At 46.1% G+C, this 23363-nt stretch overlaps 1 protein-coding gene across 1 annotated transcript; it reads left to right on the forward strand.

Moving 5' to 3' along the window:
* The first annotated feature begins 41 nt into the window (after window positions 1–41).
* NRROS (negative regulator of reactive oxygen species) lies at window positions 42–22594 on the forward strand. Its single transcript, XM_012642171.1, has 3 exons — window positions 42–221; window positions 16506–16626; window positions 20372–22594. The coding sequence occupies exons 2-3, from the start codon at window positions 16519–16521 to the stop codon at window positions 22340–22342; spliced, it is 2079 nt and encodes a 692-aa protein (XP_012497625.1). The 5' UTR covers window positions 42–221; window positions 16506–16518; the 3' UTR covers window positions 22343–22594.
* Window positions 22595–23363: the final 769 nt, after the last annotated feature.

Genomic DNA, 23363 nt, shown 5'->3' on the forward strand with positions numbered 1-23363 from the left:
GTTCCCTCTAAGATGCCTATCTGCGCGAGCCTGAGTGCTGAGTCGCTGAGCAGCTCGCTCTCCATGTGACTTCAGTTTCCGTCTGTTCCTTCCGCAAGTGCTAAAATAATCTGATGCCCCAGAGAAAGGAGGCAGCCCAGCCCCGCGTTTGGCTGCTCTCGAGGAGGTCAGAGCCCCTGGAGAGGATGCGCCCCACGGAGCCGCCTGGGCCTGCGGGAGCCGTGAGTATTTCCTGCGCGAGGGGCCTCCCCGTGGGCGCAGGGGCCCTTCTCGAGGTGGGCGAGCCGGGGCCAGGTTGGGTGGTAGGAGGTCAGCGACCGTGGTCCATAGCTCCGGGCTGACAGGGGAAGCTGTGGCCTGCTGCATCCAAGCTGTGCCGCCTCCGCGCTGGGTTTGGAGGCCACAGCTCTGGGGACAGGTGGAAATACCTCCCTGTAAGATCACTTAGAGCTGAAAAAGGTGGTGTGGTGTGGTGTAGTGGAAACAACGAGGGCTTCAGAATCAGCCGTGGGTTTGATTCCTGGTTCTGCAGGGAGAATGTGAGCAGTCAGTAAACGTTTCTGAGCCTGGGTTTTTCTCATCTGCAAAATGGGAGCAATAACCCTCCCTCCCTGGGCTGGGTGACTGGATATAATGAGACTACTCTGTGAACACTCACCATGCTGAGCGCTTGGATCTCCTTTCCTGCCTGACAGCATGGATGGAGAATCACTATTTCATAGATGGAGATACTAAGACCTGTTAACAGCAGCTATATTTACGCATATGTTATGGATGTCTTCCACGTGCCAGGGTGTCCAAGGCCCTGGAGACAGCTGTAAGGAAGACATGCAGAGCCCTTTCCCCCACAGAGCATTTGTCCTTGGGAGATTCCCTACGGTTCTGCCACTTGGATCCACAGCTAGTAAGTGTCAAAGGGTGGCTAGAAACTCCGGCCCTTCCGACCCCTTGTCCAGTGCTCTTGCATAGCCCTCATGGCCTCGCCATGTGGGCCAGATTCTGAAAGGGTCAACATATATCCCCACATACCCGGGGGCTGGACAGAAAAAAGCCAGGAGCTTCTGGTGTGGCTCCCTGCTGCCCCCAGGACGGGCTGCGGCTCCACTTCACCCCTGAGAGAAGGGGAACACGTGCCCCGTCGTGGCTGGGACTAGAGGAGGCTGAGGCAGGGTCCTAAGCATGGAGCCTCTGGACGGGGCTGGCCCCAAGGTGTGCGCTTCCAGGGGAGAGAGGGCGCCTCACCAGAGGTTTCTCCCGTGATGGGTACAGCCTGGAGTCTGCATGGTAGAAACAGAGTTTATGGAGCTGGCCCACCACGATTTCCTGCACCCGTTTTACCTACTGGCTGTGACACAGTCTGTTCCCATAGATGTTGCTGGTTTGCTGGACTTTATAGCTCTGAGATTTATTTATTTTCCTCACATATCCCACCGGTTCCTCACACATCTGTAGCCACATGTATGCCTGAGAGTTCCTATAGGAGTTTATAGAATCATGGGCCCAGGAAAAAACAACTCCTGCCTTTAGATTAAAAGAACAAAAACAAAAACCCAGCTTTCATCTAATGGTTGCCCTCATGGAAACTTCATGAAAACCCATATAAACATGATCCCCCATAGTCTGTAAGCCCATCATCCAAGAGCAGGCACTTCCCGGAGAGTAGGCTCCCGTTGTCGCTGTTCTGAGATCTGCGTTAGCAATGCATTGACCTATCTGTCTCTGGTCTTGCTGACTGGTTTGGAAGAGCATCGCTGGTCCTGATCATAGCTGCATCCTGGCTGCAGCGCATCCACGCTGCCACGTGTAAACTAGACTCTTGTACGGACAGCTTATGTGCCTTACGCCATGCTCAGATTGCTTTGTAGCCACATAAGTTAGGGGAGGGTGGGCTTTCAACCATGACTTAAAAACACTATCTTGCTCAGGACATGCTTGTCTATAACATACTTACAGGTGTCTCTGCTCACTGATACTCATTGATGTGTCACTGCACATCAGTGACAAATGTTTATAATTTTTTTTGCCTTTGGTAGAGCTTCTTTATTATACTCATCCCTCCCCCCTACACCATTCTTCTTAACTTTACCATGGAACAAGTATCATGTGCTCCATTTGAGGGGTGCTCTGAGGTAGGTTAGGTAATGATTTCTGAAAGCTCAGAGAAGCGACGAGAAGCAAAAAGGATATTGACGTGTGGATCTTCTACAGCCTCACACACAGCTCTAAGCCTGAGTCCAGGGATCAGATTATTAGGTAGGATTCTTTTAGTTGCAAGTGACAAAACTCAACTCAAATTGGCTTCAGTAAAAAAAGAGGATTTATTATTTCAAATGACTGAAAAGTCTGTGGGCAATAGCTTCAGGCATGGCTGGGTCCAAATGTTCGAGCAGCATTGCCAGGAATCCATCTGCCTCCACCTCAGCTCTGCTTTCCCCTGTGTAGGCGTCACCGTCAGGCAGGTCCTGAGTCGGTGGCAAAGATGGCTGTTGGTGGCACCAGTTTGGCCTCTGAAGCAGAAAGAGAAAGCCTCTTTGCCATTACTTCTAGTAACTATCTTTGCATTGATTCTCATGGGCTTGGCTTCTGGGACATGCCTGTTATAATCCAATCACTGCGGTTAGCGAAATGGGGTGCTCTGATGGGCCCACCCTTATTCACAGGCCCCACCCTGGAACCAGGAGTTGGGATCAGACCCAAAAAAGCATTGACTTTTTAAGAAGGGAAGGGGGTTGGTTGTGCAACAATGTAAATGTATTTAACGCTACTGAACTATACACTTAAAAACAGTTAAGTGTACTGTGAAAACTGTTATGTTACGTGTACTTTAACCACAATTAAAATTTTTTAAAAGAAAGAAAGGGGGTGGTTTTCTCAAAGGGAAATTGAGGAGTTGTTACTAGGAGAAACAAATGTGGGTTGGCAAAACCAGCCAATTTTGAGAGCAAATGGAGTCAGGTGCTGAGACCAACCACGTGTCTTTTCGCACTTTGATGTGTGAGTGACTTCAGAGTCCACAGAGGGACTAAAGGAGGAAGCAGACTCTGCCATGGTTCTCACAGCGAGGTGGGACGAGGAGCAGGGCTGGTACCAGTTATGGGCTCAGTGAGGGTGGCCATAAAGCCCCGTGAGGTCAGGGGACTCCCCTCGTCCAGCCCCACCCCTAAAGCTCCCCTAGGTCAGGTGCTGTGCCATGTGCCCCAAGCAACTTTCTGTGGCCACCTCCAGGAAAGATAAGAATTGGAAGGGGATTTCCCCTCAGGAGATAGCCCTCGGGGCTCTGTCTTTTCACCCTGGCTCTCCTCAAGCAGGACCTAAGTGTCTGAGGCAGCCCGGCACCTACAGTGCTGCCAGGGGCTTATCTTGGGGTACGCATCATGTCCTCCCAATAACTTCATGTCACTCCATTTTGGATGCCAGCCTGGAAACTGACTCCTCCTGACCCCCTGCTGTCACTCACTCCTCTTCCAGTCCAGCCCCCGTCCCTTGGGTCCTCCTGCCTTTCCAGGATCTGCTCTCCATGGTCCCACCGGGAGCCAAGGCTGAGCTGTCTCTCAGCCTACAGGGTCGGTGGGGCATTGGGCTTTCCCTCCCTGGCCCAGGGCCACCTCCTTCAGGTCTCCCTATTACACCCAGCCTGGTACCGAGACCACCTCACAGAACTCCCCAATGGCCTTTCTCTTTTTCTGGGTTATTGGGCCCTGCCTCAGGTCCTTAAACTGAAGCTTTCATTTGGCTTCTTATCTCCTTCTAAATCCCCAGTTTTTTCTGGGGTCCCTAGCTCCCTTTGAAGACGTCTAACAGGCCCACATCTTACCCATTCCCACAGAAGGCCATGGCCCCAGTACATACTCAGAGGTGCTGTTCAGAATATCAAGCAGCACATGGCACAGGCACTGACTAATCAGAATGACATTGTCATTAGAAGCAGGGTTCTAGGGGACTCTTCTGGATCAGGTGTTACCTCTTTGGTTGCTCATGGTGGGGGCCCTGGGAGTACCAAGAGAGGGGCCAGGCAGCTGGGGTGGGGGCTCATGGGATAGCTATTTACCAACAAATACATACCTGTGCACTCCAGGTGACCACTCACCTGACACACACTTCTCCCAGGCAGGTGAACATCCAGCACCTCCTACCTAGGCCTGAACTCAGTTCTGGTTTTGTTTCACTGAATATGAGCTATGTGACTTGAGCAATTCACTTTGGCCTTTTCGAGTCTTGGATTTCTTATCTGTAAAATGGAAATTATAAGCAAGGACTTGAACAGATACTGGCACACTGAGGCTCGTAGCATTATTCACAATAGGTGAATTCATAGAGAAAGAAAGAACAGTGGTCACCAGAGGGGCTGGGGAGGAGGGGGAATGGCAGTTATTGTTTAAGGTATAGAGATTTACTTTCTGTCTTTGGCACAGAAAAGTTGGTTGCACAACAATGTGAATTTACTTAATGTCACTGAATTGCACATTCAAAAAGGGTTACAATGGTAAATTTTATGTATATTTTACCGTGATACAAAATGGAAATAATAATGCCTATTAAATAGAACAATATTAAATGAGATCAAATGTCTGTAAGAAGCCTTTGCAACCCTCAAGTGCTATTATTATTATTGACCAATAGCATTAAGTTATAATCCAATTCTCTTGGCTTCATCCAAGAATTCCATGAAAATCATTTTTATATTTTAGGGAGGGAATTTTATTCCTCTGTGAATTCAAATAAGTTTTAATGAAAAATAAAATCAGCTTAGAACAACTTGCCAGTATTATTTGAGGAATTTTGAAAAGGACAAAATGATCTCCCTCGTAATCTTGAAACTACGCCATGAAAACTTTATTATTTTTCATCATTACATATAAAAATACCCATTAAAGAGCAGTGAAGGTGGGGTTTGGTGGCTCACGCCAGTAACCCCAGCACTTTGGGAAGCCGAGACAGAAGGATCACTTGAGGCCAGGAGTTCAAGACCAGCCTGGCCAACAGACTGAGACCCTCATCTCTACAAAAAAATTTTAAAAATTAGCCAGGCATGCTGGTATGCGCCTGTATTCCTAGCTGTTTAGGAGGCTGAGGTGGGAGGATCGCTTGAGCCGAGGAGTTCAAGGTTGCAATGAGCTATGATTGTGCCATTGCACTCTATCTGGTGTAACAGAGCAAGAACCTGTCTATAAAAAAAAGAAAGAAAAGCAGTGCATTACAGAGGATATCAGTCATTCACACTTTACTATGTGCTGAGAACACTAAGGAGCAGTTATCAATTTTTTTTTCTTTTTTAACAACACAGAAATATTTTTCCCCAAATATTAATAAAATATATGACTTTGCTATCTCAGGATGCCCTTCAATTGAAGTGACCCAGAAGATTAAAAGAGTAGAAGAAACTTTTTCTTCAAAGTTAAATCACTTGGTGTGCATTCTGAAGTATTTAGGGGAAAGTGTACTGATGACTGCAATCTATTTTGAAATACATCAAAAAATAAGATGAATTAAAGGATGGATAGAAGGATAGACAGATGGATGATTATATGATAAAGCAAGTATAGTAAAATGTTAATAGTAGAATCTAGGTGGTGCATATACCCGTGATCACTGTGCAATTTTTTCTCTTTTTCTGCATGTTAAAATTTTTTTGTGATGAAGTGCGAAAAAGTTAAATTACTAACAATACCTAGTAATTGTTCATGTTCCTTTTCATAAACATAAAAGTCATATAATAAAAAATCCAAAAACTTCCACAGGAGCTGTAATTACCTATAATATACAACCATATTATATGGGTTATTAGATTATTACTCAACTGAACTATTAGGCTGTGATAAAGAGATGACACATGCACTAGGCCTTGCAGGATGAATAGGAGTTTGGCAAGTGAAGAAGATCTGAGAAAGTGTCTTTCCCACAGAGGAAACAGCATGTGAACATGTGTGATTTAGTCAAGGATAACAAGTATCCCAGGATGGCTGGGGCTTGTGGTATTGAGGTTGAGTTGATGAGCAGTCACACACCTGGGTTTGAATTGCAGCTCTAACATTCTCTAGCTGTATGGCCTAAACTTTTGTGAGCCTCGATTTACCATGTGTAAAATGGGGATGATAGAATTTACCTACTAGGATTTTGTGATAATTATTATATGTAAAGCATTTGGCATAGCGCTTAATCCAAGGTGAGAACTCAATTCATGTGAGCTATGACAGCTAAGAGCCCGGAAGGAATCTGGGAGCTGTTATGCAGACCTTGAATACGATCCCATTGAATCTGTCACTTGTCAGAAATCCATATCTCATCTGGCAGTTGTACTCTTTCTCTAGGAAACCAAGAGGGGAAAGGGGAGATTTTTCATTTTCATTCTACTCTGGGTGCTAAATCTCTGCCATCACCTACAGTCCCTGCCCAGAGTCTCCCACAGATCCCCTGAATGTCCCAAGGGCCACACTCTGCCACTCACGTGGATAGGAGAAGGTACTGCAACTGCTTCCTTGTATTTATTTCAATACCAGCCCCCTGTTTGCACAGAGGAACTCTGCTTTCCCTTTCATACCTACACTACCTTGTCTCACTATAGAAAATGTCTGTCCTGGGCATGGGGGTGTCCTCCTGCAGGCTTTGGAGGAATTGGTGAGGGTCCCCCTCCTGCACTTGAAATGAAGTCCACCACATTCCCTTGTGTCAACGAAGCTTTTTCACACACATTCTCTTATTCAGTCTTGACATGATCCTGTGAGGTCAGCAAGGCAGGTATTGTCACCATGGCCCCCATCAGCGTGCAGGAACCCGATTTAGCCCAGTCCAGAGCCCCTTCCTCTACACAGGTCTCACCTGCTTCCTCTTACCAAGGATGGTGGCAGATAGTCACCCCCTCAGAAGTGACCAGAGAGAACAAACCTGTGATACTGAAAGGAAATGAGATGCTGCTGCATTAGGGGTTGGGTGCCTATCCACAGAGATTATGTGGGTCCCTCATATACAAAGGTGACCCTGAAGAGCCACCACCAGCCACCACCAGACATGCAAAAGAAAGGTGTTATCTTCCAGTGGGAGCAGATTTGCAATTTTTTAAATACCTGTGGCCATGGAACAGGACAGAGTGCACTGACCTCTGTTGGTTCTAATGGGCTGACGCTGACCGCATAGGGCAGCCGGTTGACTCATTTGTGGCCGTGAGGAAATGAAGTCTGAGCAGGAAGTGCTCAGAGTGGGCTCTACACACACACTGCCTGGAGTAGCCCCAGGAAGAGCCCAAGGGAAGAAGGGTTGAGTGGCCCTTAACCTTCCTCCAGGTGGAAGCAGAACCTCACCCATTCCTAGAGAAAGTCTCTTCTCACAAGCACTGGTAGAGCCTTGGCTGACCAGGAGTGCAAGGCTGGGTGGGAACCAGAGATCTGTATTTAAACGGTGCTTGGGAACCGCTGCGCTCACTCCCGAGCCATCTTGTCCTGGCCTGAGTGTTCTCACCTCCAAATGGTGGTGGTAGTCCCTTCAGAAATGCTATAGTTCCTCTTAGAAGGATGGTCAATGCTAAATTTGAATCAATGTACATTTGCCAGAAGGGTCACGTGCAACAGAACTGTCCTTTCTCACACACATTCTCAGGACCACACTTTCAAGAACCGCAACAAATTCTAATGCTACAGCTCCTCACTTACTTGTCCAGGCTTAGAGGGGGACTCAAGTCCTAGAGGCCCATGTGAAAGGCCTCCCAGTAGTACAATCAGCTGCTGACAAAGCAGTGATCTCCCAACTGGGTGTTTTTAGGCACAGGCAGGTTGACAATCTGGCAGGGTCATTGTAATGATGATGAAGACTACTTTTTTTTTTTTTTGAGACAGAGTCTCACTCTGTTGCCCGGGCTAGAGTGCCGTGGCCACCGTGGCATCAGCCTAGCTCACAGCAACCTCAAACTCCTGGCCTCAAGTGATCCTTCTGCCTCAGCCTCCTGAGTAGCTGGGACTACAGGCATGTGCCACCATGCCCAGCTAATTTTTTCTATATATTTTTAGTTGTCCGATTAATTTCTTTCTATTTTTGGTAGAGACGGGGTCTCGCTCTTGCTCAGGCTGGTTTCGAACTCCTGAGCTCAAACAATCCGCCCGCCTTGGCTTCCCAGAGAGCTAGGATTACAGGCATGAGCCACCGCACCCAGCCTGCTCATTTGCTTTTCCACCTGGAGGGTATGAGACAGTTCTTAAAGGGGGAAAAAACCCAAAAGCCATTGTATTGCCTATATTTTAACAAATTCATTATTAAGAGAAAGCCAGAGAAGGAAATCTCGAGACCTGAATTCATACATCACAATTCTAACTGCTCTGTTGGTCCAATCCTCAATTTGCAAGTTCTTTTTTAATGCACCCAGTATTTGAATATTGATTATTTTCAAAATATAAAATGTATTAATTCACTGAAAAATGCAGCCAGTTCTTTGCTTTTAAAACTATTCTTCATTTTCTTTTATGTGTAATTTCAAAATCATAATTATACCTCAATTTTTAAAAAGCATATACATGGCTTATATTAAGAGAAAGGGAACACATGGTATCTTTTTGAAAGTTTTAAACATCTCCCTTAGATTCAGTAGCTAGTTATCGAAGTAATCCTAAATTCACTTACCAAAAGTTGAATAGTTATCATTTTGAATTTAAAGTTTGGACCAAAATGTCACTCTGCCTTTCTCCTCCAACCTTCCCTGTGTTTATTCTTACCTTTACCAGGTTACGTTTTAAGCAATTAATGTATTTGCTAAACTATTTGCTTGGTGTAAGTATGATTTCTTCAAGCCAAAAATGCTTGCAAATAAAATTAGTTGTATGCACAGATTCTTAAAAACATGATAATTTGTCAATACTCAAGTCATTTTTCCTTTGTTACATAAATCTACTTAGTATTAGAATACACTTTTAAAAAATAGTTTGTTCTCTGCGTTAATTTTTTTTTTTTTTTTTTGAGACAGAGTCTCACTCTGTCGCCCTGGGTAGAGTGCAGTGGTGTTGTCAGCCTAGCTCACAGCAACCTCAAATTCCTGAGCTCAAGTGATCCTCTTGCCTCAGCTTCCCAAGTAGCAGGGACTACAGGCCCATGCCATGATGCCCAGCTGACTTTTTTATTTTTTAGTAGAGACAGGATCTCGCTCTTGCTCAGGCTCTTGTTAAACTCCTGAGTTCAAGCGATCCTCCTGCCTCGTCCCCCCAGAGTGCTAGGATTCCAGGCATGAGCCATCTCCCCCAGCCAGTGTGTTAATTTTTTGTAACTTTTTTAAAATGAAATTTCATACTTATAGAAAAGTTGCCAAAACAGTGCAAGTGATTCCCATAAACTTTTCCCCCGGATTCAATAATCGTTAACATTTTGTGTCACTTTTGCTTTCTCTCTCTCTATGTATATATAGGCACATACACGTATGTGTACTTAATTTTTTCAGTGTGTATTTTGTAAGAATGATGATCATAAATCTGGAAAGTTAACATTGATTCAACACTATTATTTCTTCCCCAGTCTGTATTCAGCTTTTGCCCCAGTAAAATATTCAAAACCAAATTTTGAAAGTATTCAGAAGTGCCCCAGTAATGTCCTTCATAATGATTTGGTCACTTGGTTGAGGAATCTGCTGGTTTTTCCACTATAAAGTTGCCATTTTGGCCTTTGTAAAATTAAAAAGTAACTTGTAGGGAGATACTTTAAAACTATATTAATATCTTGTTTCCCAACAAATTTTGACTTTTTATTTTTAAAATCTCTTGCATATCTTGATGATTCTTACCTGCAGGATACACTTGAAAAATACATTCCTGGAACACATTTAAGCCACTTTCTCTAAATTTTAAGAGGAATTTTAAGGTAGCATTATAAAGATAGCTTGTGTTCTTTGGAAATATTTCTTAATGTGTACAATTTTGTCCTTTGCATTTAGGCCTGTTAAAGAGCCCAAGCTGTGTTTTAGTTAGGTTCTTTTGTTGCCAAGATGTAACAGCTGAGCCAGCCATTGGGGGTGGCTGTGGGGGATGGTTATCATGAGAAAACATGAAGCTTGAAAACCAGCTTGGCCTTGGTGAGAGCCATCAGGCCATCAGGAACTCCAAGAAGCAGCCTTAAAGCCCATTCTCTCCACCCTCTCTCAGCCTGCTTGGTCCACCCTATTCCAACTTCTCTGATCCCTGCTCTCTGTTAAGTGTTCTATTCTTTTCTGTTCATGTGCCTTGCCATCCACCTCTCAGCTGCTGCTTCCCCATGGCGAGATCCCTAAAGAATTCATCTGTACCTTCTCTCTGTGTGCCCCGTAGCTCCAATTTGCACAGCTAATTACCTCATTCTCTCCCTGTCTCTGCACCAGGATCACACGTATGGCACTGGCAGCATAGAAGGATTGACCCACCCTTGGTCAGGTATTTCCCCCAGATTCCATCAGTTTGCTGGTGGTGGAGGCGGTGGTGAGGTGGTGGGATTCTCCCAGGGGCTGCCCCTCCAGGGGGTTGTGGGTGTGGTGAACACAGCATGGACCTGGAGGTTGTTAGCACATCAGCCTTATTTCCTGAACTACAGTCGGGACGCATGATCTATCAGTTCTGTGCTCCTCTCAGATGTGAAAAGTCATCTGGAAGCTCTAGTTTGAATGTCAAAATTTTGGAATTTTCAGGATTTTTTAAGATTTATGTGAATATGCATTTTTAACTTAACAAGTGTTTACTGAGCACCTTTCTGAGAAGAATGTTTGAAAAAGGTGTGATAAAAATTTCTGGAAATTTTGGGACAAAAGAGTTACCATAATTTTGCCTTCCCCTTTAGAAACTCCATTTATTTCATTTCCTCATTTTTGAATTTTGAAAATTTTGAAATTTACAGAAAAGATAGAAGAAAATACAATGCTAGATTTACCAGTTGGTGATATTTTGCTTTCACTGTCTCCATTGAGCCATTTGAAGGTAGGTTACATAAATTATAGACATCATGAAACTTCACCCCTAAATACTGCAACATGCATTTCTCCAAAACAAGGGCACTTTCCTATATAACCACAGCATCATTATCATAGCTAAGAAAATTATCAATAGTCTGATCATATTACCTGTACATCTGAAAACACATAATTTAGTACATATTTAAATTTCCCCAATTGTCTAAAATTTTTCCTTTAGTGATTTTTAAAAATCCCAGATCCACTTGAGGTTCATGCATTGCACCTGGTTATTATGCTTCTTAGTTACTTGTGATCTAAACCAGACACCACCACCCCCACCCCCAGCCTTTCTTTGTTTTAGAAGACTTTGACCCTTGAAGAGTCCAAGCCAGCTGTCTTGCAGGACATCTTACAGCCTGGGTCTGTCAGATTGTTTCCTCATGACTGGATTCGGGGCAAACACTTTGGCAAGGGGTCCACCGGGATGGTGCTCTGTGATTCCCAACGCACCACACTCAGAGAGTCAAAATATCAGGAGATCTCACCGTGGGGGATGCTAAGTTTGAACATTTGGTGAAGGTTGAGGTCACCTTAATTTTGTGTTATGAATCAGAGAGACCAAAGCAGCTTGCCTGCGGCCCTCAAATGCTTCCCGGTGGAAGGAACTGTGCAAAGTGGTCACAGACTGGGGGTTCTGTTCTGTGTCATCTGTTCTCTGTGCCCGTCATCAGCTGCCCTTCCCCTTCTCCCAGATCCCACATGGGATTGGCCCTTCACTTGTGCACGAAGGCAACTCCCTTCCTGTGGAGCCCTCCATTGGCCGCCCAGTGCCCTGTGTGTCAGGGGCTCTCCATCACACGTTCCCACGCACTCCCCTGCACGCTCTGCCTCGGCAGATTCCTTCCCCTGTCTAGAAGTATGTGTTTCTAGCACAGAATGCCTGTGATACCCACTTTCGCCACCAGACCTCATTCTTTAAAGCTTTTTCAGCTTCTGTGATTATTTTGAGCAGGAAATTCTCAATCACATGGTAATATATGTGTAACACTTGCTAACAGCTCCTTTAGCAAAGAGGTTACAGTCCCGGCTCTGGCAGCAGCTGCTCTGGTAGTAGCAGTGGGGGTGTGGGAGCTGGGGCGTGGGGAGGGGTCTAGAGCAGCCCTAGAAAGAAGAGGCAACTGCTCTGGCCTGAATATTTCTGATATCCAGGGTACCTCAAATATTAGAAATCCAACATCCTTTCCTAGAAACAAAACAACACAATAAGAACACTCAGGTCTGAATTAGTCCTTAGTATTCCCATACTTTTGAGTATAAGGAGACTCTTTTATGGTCAAAAATATCTGCAGATTGGTCCTACTTGATGGCAGCTGTGCTCTGTTATCAGCTGATTAAGACATTAGATAACAATAGAAAGCTACTTATTAACAGAATTAATAACCCTTAAAAAAGTAAAGTTATATTTTATTGATATGGGAAAATCTACCTCCTTTGGAAAAAAGGAATATACATATGTGATTATGTGTCAGAGGGACTGACAAAATAGGGATGATGCTCTACTTCTGAACTATTGTGATTTTAGTGATGACAGGGACAGGGACACTTCAAGACTTCAAGAAACAGAGACCAATTGGAATATTTCACACACCCTTTATTTCCTGTTCACTGCAAAAGCAAGCAGCATCATCCATCTGTCCCCCACACTGAAGCTACTCCTTGGCCTGCATGTGGCCGTGTTCCAAGCAATTCTGAGCCCCAATCTGACATGATCGTGGGGATGGGAATGGAAGTGTTGCTCCAGCTTGCAGCCAAGCCAGCAGGATCAGGGATGCCCTTTCCCAAAGGGGTAAATGTCCCCATCGCTTCTCTTGTTTTGCACAGCCCATGGGGCCATCCAATCACACTCTTTTACCCTACTTGGGGCAATGAGGCAAACCCTATTATTTTGTGGAAACAGAAACGGCAAACAAGCATAATTTCTACAGCAAAAGGGAATCTTTGCGGCTGGTGTACATTCTTCTTCCTCACTGGTCGTGTTCTCCTGTTTCGGAATACAGTCTTGATTCGTGTTGTTGTCATGAGTGGATCTGTTCTCACCACTTATTTATTAGGACTAGGTCTAGAGGGAGAAAGCCAGGCCAAAAGCTATGTTGTCTTTCTGCCCAAGAGAGAACACCAACTCTTAATAGACAAGGGATGGGTAGGGGTTGAATCACAGGTTTTCATGGTATCAATTAGAGTGCATAAGTTTTCCAAACGGGACAAACCTTGTCAAGACTGGAGCATCAGGCAGCTCAGGGTCCCAGGAATACTCACCGTCTCACAGCCCCCTCGGGAAGCTGCTGGGCTGTGGCACCTGTTTCTGCATTCTGGGCACCCTCAAGCTGAGACAGCGTCTAACAGCCGGAGGCACTGCCGAGTGGTCCTCACCCACTGAGAGTAAGGTGGGGGAGGGGAAGCTGTCCTGTGCACACAGGGGAGGAGCATGGAATTTTCCAGTGAGATATGGCATCCAGACTATTGGACTCTCTGCAGTGCCATGGCTCTGAGGAAGCTTTCTATGGCTACGCACTCTAGGAAGAGTGTTTCTCAACCCAATGGTTATTATTGTGAAGGTCTTAATTTCTTTTCATGGTCATTGAAGACTTTTAAAATTTATCACTGCTTCATGGCCGTTCTCACATCATTGCATCAGGGTCTAACCTGGAAACAGAAATCACCCAGATTATTTAAAACAGAGGGCACGTAAAGCAGGAAATTGGCAACACATGATAGAAGAGGTTGAGACGCCAAATAAGAAAGAGACAGTCAGCCCATGGATTAGCAACTTCAGGAGCTAAAAGGAGGAGGTGGTGTCTCCAGAGACGTGGGCTCACCAGAAGAAGCTCAAGGATGTCTTTGTCCAAGGCAGAGAGGGAGACAGAAAGGTACCCTGGATTCTCTCCTTCAGCCTCTAACGTCCCCGTAGTGCCGCCCATTGACAGACCAGCTGCGGGCCAGCTGACTCGAGAGTTTGGGAAACAGCCTTCAGAAGTCAGCCCCCTGCCATCCAGAGCAGAGCAGGGAAGGGAAGGCATGGCTCTGAGGACAAGCAAATCTCACCAAATAAGTCTGTTCCTGGGATTAGCCTTGTTCTGGTATTTATTAATGTAGAATTTTTAATTCAACTTTGCTGCACACCTTTTACACATTTAGTTGGTATTAATATAATAATATATTCATCCTTCCAGCCAGGTTATTCACTCCTTTTTTCCTGCTTTGCGAGCTGTTGAATTACTTTGGAGATTATACATAGGATTTACAAGTGCTCAACCAGCTCATTGGTGTTTGAAACTCGTAAATAATAATTACGTTATTATTAATAACTACCTTCACAGTTAATGAAGCACTTTCACATACATGATACTATTTTATTCTGATAAAACTCTGTAAATAGTCATTATTATTCCCATTTTATAGAAGGATTATCTGAGTCTTGGAGACTTTATGTGAATTGCTCAAGGACAAAAAACAACTAACAGAGGCAGAATACAAACTGTCAACTGTCTGGTTCCAAATTCCATAATTTCCCCATGATCTCCCGCTGCTTCCTGCCAGAAGGAGTTGCCCGGGGGGCACAGTGAGAGTTTTTCTGGGCTAGTTGACTGAGTATAGAAGGAAGGAGAGGGTATATTTTAAACTTGCACAATTCTTGGCGACCTAGAAATTAAAATTTTACTCTTAGGTGTAAGTGACACCAGGCCCATCTAGCATTCCTGTCTGAAGAATTACAATCTCCCTGAAGAGACTGCACTCTTGCTCTTTTCACGTCTAGATTCAGTATTTCAATAGGCAGGGCTGGCTGTTCTGGAAAGATCAGAGTCACAGCACCATGTACCACCCTAAGAGTGACAGAAGAGGGGAGAGAGGAAGAGAGGGAGGATGTCCACAGTTCTCATCTATCTCGCCTCAATAAAGTACATGACACCCAGTGAAACTTGAATGTCAGATAAACAATTTGTTAGTGTAAGTATGTATCTGACATTCAAATGGTGTCTTATAATTTGCTAAATCTGACAAATTCTACAAACTTCTCTCAAGGTTTCAGGGGCGGGGGTTGGGAGAAAGGTGCGGGAGGATACTGAGGACAGGAACCCATATGGCTCTGCTCGCACCATCTGTGCCTGTGCAGGCCATCAGGTAGTAATTCCTGCACAGGTGCAGAAGCAGAAGCAGGGGCTGGAAGGGGGTCCCAGTGTCCGCCAAGTACTGGTGAATTCTGAATTGGAGCTTCTCTCTGTGGTGAAGAGAGTTGGCCTGGCCTGAAGTGAAGGTTAATGCTGATTTACCTGGTCTCACTTAGTAGGTGAACATTCGAATCTGAACATTCGAATCTGACCAAAAACTTAAAATTAGCCTTTGAGATGCGCAAACTTATTTGAAGTAAGGAAGGAGGAAGGAGTGGAAGAGCGTCCAGAGGCGTCAGGCAGAAAGGTCAGTGAGCGGCTGGAATAGGTGAGGAGGCGCATGTCAGCGTGGTGCCGCTGGCCCAGAAGACAGGAAGGCAGACGCTGGGGCTTTCCCAGGTCGGTGTCAAGTACGGGGCAGATGCAGTGCTGCGGCCAGACCCTTCCCTTTGACTCTGAGGAGCGCAGAGCTGGGAGGGCATGCCACTGGGCTTTGACTCTCCCAACAGAGGAGCAGTCTATGCAACACCTCTGACAGGGGGAGAAATGACCCTGGTGACTTATCCTGGAGCTCAGGGAGGGAGACTTAGGGGCTGATCTCAGCCCTGCCACTAAGGCGATCTGGAGCCATGAATAAGCCATTATTATCTCTGGGCCTTTGTTCATCTGACAAATACCACGGTGAGGGATATATTAGACTTCCCTGTGATTCCTCTTAGTTCTAAAATTCTGTTGGTATGTGTTTAATGTCAAGCCTTCTCGTGACTGCCGTTTTGTGTACACTGGCCAGGCAAGAGGGCTGGTAAGCACTCTTTATCAATAATCTTTATTATATCTGAAGATTGCTTTTCCATTTTCCCCTCAGTGTTTACCCCTATCTAGGCAGACCATCGAAACGCTTTTTTCAAAGGGCTATATTCAAATGAGTTAACCAATGAAACGGAGACTTTTCTAAAAGCCTCAGATGTCAGCAAGACACTTAGTAACTCTAGGGGAGGACAGGCTGCGATTAGCATTTCAATCCCAGTTTGCCCTTCATTTGTTCACTCATTTCTCAGCAAATATTTATTGAGCTCACGTGATGCATCAGGCAAATTTGAGCTGCAGGGAGGGAAATTTCAGCATAACTGCAACACCCAGGAAACTCCAGGTGATTTGAGACCTGGTTTCTCTAACTTTTTGTTTCTGCCTGCTGTGCTGGACTCATTCAAGTTTAGCATTCAGCCGTCCCGTCCATCGAATGGTAGAGGCAAACAAAAATGAGTCTTTTCCAACAGTTTTAGTGAAAGGTGAAAGGGTTGGATAAATTGAGGATTTGAATAACCTGTGGGTTCCACCTCTGTGTAGAGGAGCTGTGGGCCTCCCAGACCAGACGTAACTGGGGACTGGGTCCTTCCACCCAGCATGCAAAGCAGCCCTCGGGGCTGTCCTTCTCACACCTGCCTCCTCCATAGGGCTGCGCTTGAGATGGAGTTGCTGCCCCTTTGGCTCTGCCTGGGTTTTCACCTCCTGACAGTGGAATGGAGGAACGGAAGTGGAACGGCCACAGCAGCTGCCCAAGGGGGATGCAAGTTGGTGAGTTTTCCCTTGAACTTTGTCTGTTGCTCCTGTCCTGACAAGGTTGGGTCCTTCTGGAAAGCTGATGGATTGTCAATCAAGACGGGCAGGGAATGAATGAGTCCGAATCACTCTGTGCCTACCCAGCTCAATGCCACATGCAAGCTGCTCTTTAACCCCAGGTTTTTAAGATGATGCCTGGGAAAAGCCTTTTCATACCTGCTAAAGACAGGAGGCCCCACAGACAGGCCTAGGTTAGTATCCTGGAAGAAGAATACCTTGTTAAAAATCTGGATGGTTGAGCTCCACTAATGGTATTAGGATCTCTGCATGAGGCGTATTAAAGCTGGAGAAGCCCTGCCTCGGCGTTTCTGTATGAGCCAACAGCAAAGGCCCCGCAGCCTTGCAGAGCATGCTGCATGCTGCATTGCAGAGCCACATCCTTGACCTCGCTGAGACTTAAGGAGACCCAGAGGGTGGTTACCTGAGTCTGGACAGTTGTTCCCTCCAGGGCTTTCAGCCTGTATATGGAAACAGATGTGCATCATAATTGAGCACATTTCTAGCAAGGTTTTCCTTTGCCTATAACTCAATGATATCAAAAGTCTACTCAGGAAACACACATTTAATAAATATTCCTTGCACCCTATTACATCCCAGGCACTGGGAAGACAAATTGGATGTCAGGCTAATATTTACATTTAAGAATGTGTTCTTAAAGCTGATTAATCTTACAAACCCAGCTGTCATCATTCTTAACCACTTACAGTAGCCTCTAACCACTATACTAGCATGTACTCCAGTATGGTGTAGGGGTTACGAGCCAGACTAACCAGGTTTATTTATTTATTTTTTTTTAATTTTTTAATTTTTTTTTTTCTTGAGACAGAGTCTGGCTCTGTTGCCTGGGCTAGAGTGCCATGGTGTCAGCCTAGCTCACAGCAACCTCAAGCTCCTGGGCTCAAGCAATCCTACTGCCTCACCCTCCCTAGTAGCTGGGACTACAGGCATGCGCCATCATGCCCGGCTAATTGTTTTTTATATATAGATTTTTAGTTGTCCAGCTAATTTCTTTCTATTTTTTTAGTAGAGACGGGGTCTCACTCTTGCTCAGGCTGGTCGTGAACTCCTGAGCTCAAACAATCCGCCCGCCTCGGCCTCCCAGAGTGCTAGGATTACAGGCATGAGCCACCGTGCCCGGCCCAGACAGACCAGGTTTAAAATCCAGCCCCACCGCCTATTAGCTGGTGACATTGGGGCCACTGTGTGCCATAGTTCCCTCATCTGTAAAATATAGTGGTAATAATAATATCTACTAATAATACCATAACGCTGGGTTGTTATGATTAAATGAGTTAATACATGTAAAGCACTCAGGACAGTGCCTGATATATAGTAAATGCCATGTGTTTTATCTATTATCATTAATTTTATTATTGTTAATCTCGGCTACCTTTGCCCTCCACCATTCCCTTACAGAGGCAGTAACAGATCAACTCACAGTTGCTCCTCAGGGGTTAGCCGGCCCATGAAGAGGAAGGGATAAACGTGAATTTTTTGACAGCCTTTTGGAGTTCAGGCTAGACACCCTGTCTGACCCTCTCTGGCCTTGAGGCAGGAGTAGGAACTCGGCTGCCAGGGAGCCCAAAGAGTGGGTTTCCTGTGGGAATTGAGGACTGAGAGTTCGAGCACCAGCTACCCTCCATTGCCCCTCATTACTTCAGCCATTTGACGTTATAAGACAGCGGCCATGGGAAGCTTTTCTGGTGCTCTGATGTGGCCACGTGGTCCTTTTGCAGCACTTCAGTGGGGCTGCGGGGAATTGCAGAGGTGCGACCCCCATGACTGCACAGTTGTGTGGAATAGGGTCTCAGAGCTTGAGGAAATCCCCTAACCACAACGTTCTCCAGAGAGTCCCCGTGGAGAGGGGAGACCAACACTTGCTCAAATAAAGAAATACACCTTGTCTCCGGATGGGGAGATTCAATTTTGTAAAGATGTAAGTTCTCCCCCAAATTAATTCATAATTATAATGCAATTCCAGTCAAAATTCCTAAGACTTTTTTTGGGGAAGGGGTATGTGGCAGGAATTTGACATTCATTGTAATGTTCATCTGGAAATTAGAAACAACTCAAATGCTCAGTAATAGGAGATTGATTAATTAGATCATAATAATAATTCTAGCTAACATTTATTAAGCATAATGTGTTTTATGTAAATAATCACACTCAAGCCTCAAAAAAAGAAAAACCCATGAAAAAATTACAAGTATAATTTCTATTTTACAGGTGGGGTAATGGAGGTCTCCTCTGGTTAGGTAACCAGCCCAACGTCACCCATTTGATAGAAAACAGAACCAAGATAGGCTGGCCCGAGAACTCTCGCTTTTAACCACTGTGCTATTCGTGCAGTGAAATGATATAGTTCCTAAAAAGGATGTGACCAAATTTACTTTTACTGCCAAGGCAATATGTCTAGCATACGTCATTGAGGGGAAAAAAGTAGATTACTGAACAGTTTGTAGAGTATGGTCTCATTTGTTTTTTTAAGAGAAAGAGGTACTCAGTATCTTAGGAAAAAACCAGAAGGAGATCTAACAAAAGGTTAATGGCGTTTCTCTGAAAGTCTGAGATTACTGAAGAGTTTAGTTTTCTGTATGTCAATAGAGTATCAATTTTTAATTATTGGAAGGTTTATTTTAATAACCAGTTAAAGAACTTGAGGCTTTAAGAGGTTAGTTCCCCACCCAGGGTCCAAAGCTAGTAAGTGGCAGAGACAAGATTCAGACTGGAGCCTGTCGTCTCTCCAAATCCGTGCTGCTTCCTCTCTCTTGGGATTTTCTTCCTCTGTCCCACTACTCTACTTGCCCTCTGGGATTGGACCCACAATTTCAGGTAATCACTGGCCTTGTCTACTGACCAAGCTGTAGAAAGGAATGACATTCCTCTTCTGTCTTATCACTTAAAACTTTTTTCCTGGACACCTAACTGACATCCTACAGCTGGTTGTTTTCGCCAGTTTTGCAAAGCGTAGGTCTGAATTAAAGTATCCTGGCTTGTGTGATCTTTGCAGTGAGACCAGGGTTCCCTCTCCCTCGGCCTCCTCACACTGCACTGACTTGCACATTCCAGAGCCCTGGGCTCGGGCCCTAGCACTGCCGTGGCTCCTCAGTGCTCCCTGCAGACTCACCTGACTTCTTGCACAATTCAGAGCAGTGATGAGCTCCCAAGTCCTTTTAAACGGTAGCATTTATCAATCCGGAATATAGGGTGCCTCCCATGCAAAATGACTTTGGGTGAAATGAAGATGCCACAGTATTGTCGATTGTCAGTGGCTCTGTCAGGTACACAGGTGTTATGTGATAAGGATAATAACCTAAGGGTGACAATTCAAGCACCGACTGCATGCCAGGTACTGTTCTAAGTTCTTCAAGAGCAGCTGCTGGTTTAATTTCACAACAATCCTCCGAAGTAGGTATTATTTTTATCTCCATTTTTCAGAGGAAATAACAGACTTAGGCTAAATTATTTGCCCAAGGTCAGACAGGAAATAAATGTGGTTTAAGGGAGGCCTGGAACTTGGCTGCCAGCTGATTATTTAAGTGTGACAGTAAAGAACATTTTCCTATCCTATTTTAAAATTATTGTCTCTAGCACCATTTCCAGTGCTTGCATGAACAGTCCAATGAATGGACTAAGTTTCTGTGCATAAAGCTCTGCCTCAGGGCCTCCTCCCTGCTGACCAGTGTGTGTTTGGACCTAGGTGGGTGGAACCGCTGACTGCCGAGGGCAGAGCCTTTCCTCCGTGCCCAGCAGCCTCCCGCCCCACTCCCGGATGCTTATCCTGGATGCCAACCCTCTCAAGACCCTGCGGAATCATTCCCTGCAGCCTTACCCTCTCCTGGAGGGCCTCAGCCTGCACAGCTGCCACCTGGAACGCATCGGCCGCGGCGCCTTCCAGGAGCAAGGCCACCTGCGCAGCCTGGCCCTGGCTGACAACTGCCTCTCAAAGAACTACAAGGAGACGGCAGCTGCTCTCCACACCCTGCCAGGTCTGCAGAGACTGGACTTGTCCGGAAACTCCCTCACAGAGGACATGGTGGCCCTCATGCTCCAGAACCTCTCCTCACTCGAGTCTGTGTCCCTGTCAAGGAACATTGTCATGAGGCTGGATGACTCTGTTTTTGAGGGCCTGGAGCACCTCAGGGAGCTGGATTTGCAGAGGAACTACATCTTTGAGATTGAGGGTGGTGCTTTTGACGGCTTGACTGAGCTGAGACACCTCAACCTGGCCTATAACAACCTCCCCTGCATTGTGGACTTCGGCCTCACACAGCTGCGGTTTCTTAACATCAGCTACAACATCCTGGAGTGGTTCCTGGCGTCCGGGGCAGAGGCTGTCTTTGAGCTGGAGACACTGGACCTGTCTCACAATCAGCTGCTGTTCTTCCCGCTCCTGCCCCAGTACAGCAAGCTGCATACCCTCCTGCTGCGGGACAACAACATGGGCTTCTACAGGGACCTGTACAATGCCTCATCCCCGCAGGAGATGGTGGCCCAGTTCCTCCTTGTGGATGGCAACGTGACCAACATCACCACTGTCAACCTCTGGGAAGAGTTTTCCTCTAGCGACCTCTCAGATCTCCGCTTCCTGGACATGAGCCAGAACCAGTTCCAGTACCTGCCAGACGGCTTCCTGAAGAAAATGCCGTCCCTTTCCCACCTGAACCTAAACCAGAACTGCCTGATGACACTTCATATCCGGGAGCACGAGCCCCCAGGGGCGCTCACGGAGCTGGACCTGAGCCACAACCAGCTGTCGGAGCTGTACTTGGCTCCGGGCCTCACCGGCTGCCTGCAGAGCCTCCGCTTGTTCAACCTGAGCTCCAACCAGCTCCTGGGTGTCCCCTCCGGCCTCCTCGCCAATGCCAGTAATATCACTACACTTGACATGAGCCACAATCAGATCTCACTTTGTCCCCAGCCAGCTTCCTCAGAGGAAGTGGGCCCCCTCAGCTGTGTGGATTTCAGGAATATGGCATCTTTGAGGAGCCTCTCTCTGGAGGGCTGTGGGCTGGGGGCTTTACCAGACTGCCCGTTCCAGGGGACCTCCCTCACTCACTTAGATCTGTCCAGCAACTGGGGCGTTCTGAACGGGAGCATCGCCCCTCTCCAAGACATTGCCCCCATGTTGCAGGTCCTTTCTCTCAGGAGTGTGGGCCTCCGTTCCAGCTTTCTGGAGTTGGACTTCTCTGGGTTTGGGAATCTGAGGGACCTGGATCTGTCGGGAAATTCCTTGACCAGCTTCCCGAGGTTCAAGGATGGCCTGGCCCTGAAGACCCTGGATCTCCGTAGAAACTCGCTCACAGCCCTTCCCCAGAGGGCCGTGTCTGAGCAGCTCTTGAGAGGTCTGCGGACCATCTACCTCAGTCAGAATCCATATGACTGCTGTGGGGTGGAGGGCTGGGGGGACCTGCAGCATCTGCAGTCTGTGGCCGACTGGGCCTCGGTCACGTGCAACCTCTCCTCCAAGGTCATCCGTGTGATGGAGCTGCCTGGGGGTGTGCTGTGGGACTGTAAGTGGGAGCGGCTGGACATGGGCCTGCTCTACCTCGTGCTGATTCTCCCCAGCTGCCTCACCCTGCTGGTGGCCTGCACCGTCATCTTCCTCACTTTCAAGAAGCCTCTGCTTCAGGTCATCAAGAGCCGCTGCCACTGGTCCTCCATATACTGACCTGGCTGCATGCCAAGGTTAGAAATTTGGTCTGTGCACGTATGAACACTTTCTTGGCTAGATTTCGAGATCTATGCAGAGGCCAAGTCTGATGAATTGAGGTTTAAATTAAATTTGAAATGTTTCCATCCCTCAGCCACCCCAAGTTCTTCTTCCATCATTGTGAGTTCTCCTCATCATCCTGGTAAAATATTTATTAAGTGACAGTCTATGAAAATAAAAGACAACATATCTCATAAATATTTTTTAAATCAAATGCAGTTTGTGTCTTTTCTTTTTTTAATGTTTATTGGTGGTTTTACTTAGATTATTTTTTAGGGTTCTTGCATTGGTGACATCCATGGAGCTGAAAGGGTGGCAATTCAGTGCTAGCCTACAGCAAAAACAACTCCAAGAGCATGTCCCAGGGATGGTGAGCATCAGTATCTCTCCCATCCTGCCTGGCTGGCCTGTATTGCCACCGCAGTCAGAATGGGCCAGTGGCAGGGCCCTCTCCAGGTGCCCTGGATCCATACCTGGAGTAGACAGACATGACTCTTCTTGGAAAAACTAAGAGAACAATAACTGGGCCCTGAGTTTATCCATTCTGTAAACACCAGACGCAGCCCTTGTAAAGGAGTAAAGAGGGAGGCAGAGAGGAGTGAATTCTGCTAACTTGTGGACCCTCCTAACTCTTCACAAAGAAATCACAATTTCTTAGCTGATGTTCAGTGTCTGTATTCACTGGAGTCCTAGTTTCCTTTCTCGCTTGATGAGTAGTGAGCAATTTCTGTGCTTCTCTCTGGGGGAACAGATAACAAAGACACAGCCTCTGTCCTTTGGTAGTTTAGAATTTACACTGTCTTTGAACTTTTTATCCCTGCTTACTAAATCATAAAAAGGGATTAAATGCAGTAGGGGAGGGAGGAGGGTGGAGAGAGGCTAGAAATCCAACCAACTGATTGCTATTACCATGCAGACTAAATGTCAGCAGAAATGTTTAGGCAAATCAAAGAGATAAAATCAGTGGTCTTACTTTGAC

This window comes from Propithecus coquereli, unplaced genomic scaffold (genome assembly GCF_000956105.1).
Source record: "Propithecus coquereli isolate 6110/MARCELLA unplaced genomic scaffold, Pcoq_1.0 Scaffold10, whole genome shotgun sequence".
In the NCBI taxonomy this organism is placed as follows: Eukaryota; Metazoa; Chordata; class Mammalia; order Primates; family Indriidae; genus Propithecus; species Propithecus coquereli.

Bases quoted from the DNA above. Each gene is read 5' to 3' on its own strand.
- NRROS (XM_012642171.1), top strand. From the start codon at position 16,519: ATGGAGTTGCTGCCCCTTTGGCTCTGCCTGGGTTTTCACCTCCTGACA. The intron at 16,627-20,371 runs GTGAGTTTTCCC...GTTTGGACCTAG, and splicing joins CCCAAGGGGGATGCAAGTTG to GTGGGTGGAACCGCTGACTG.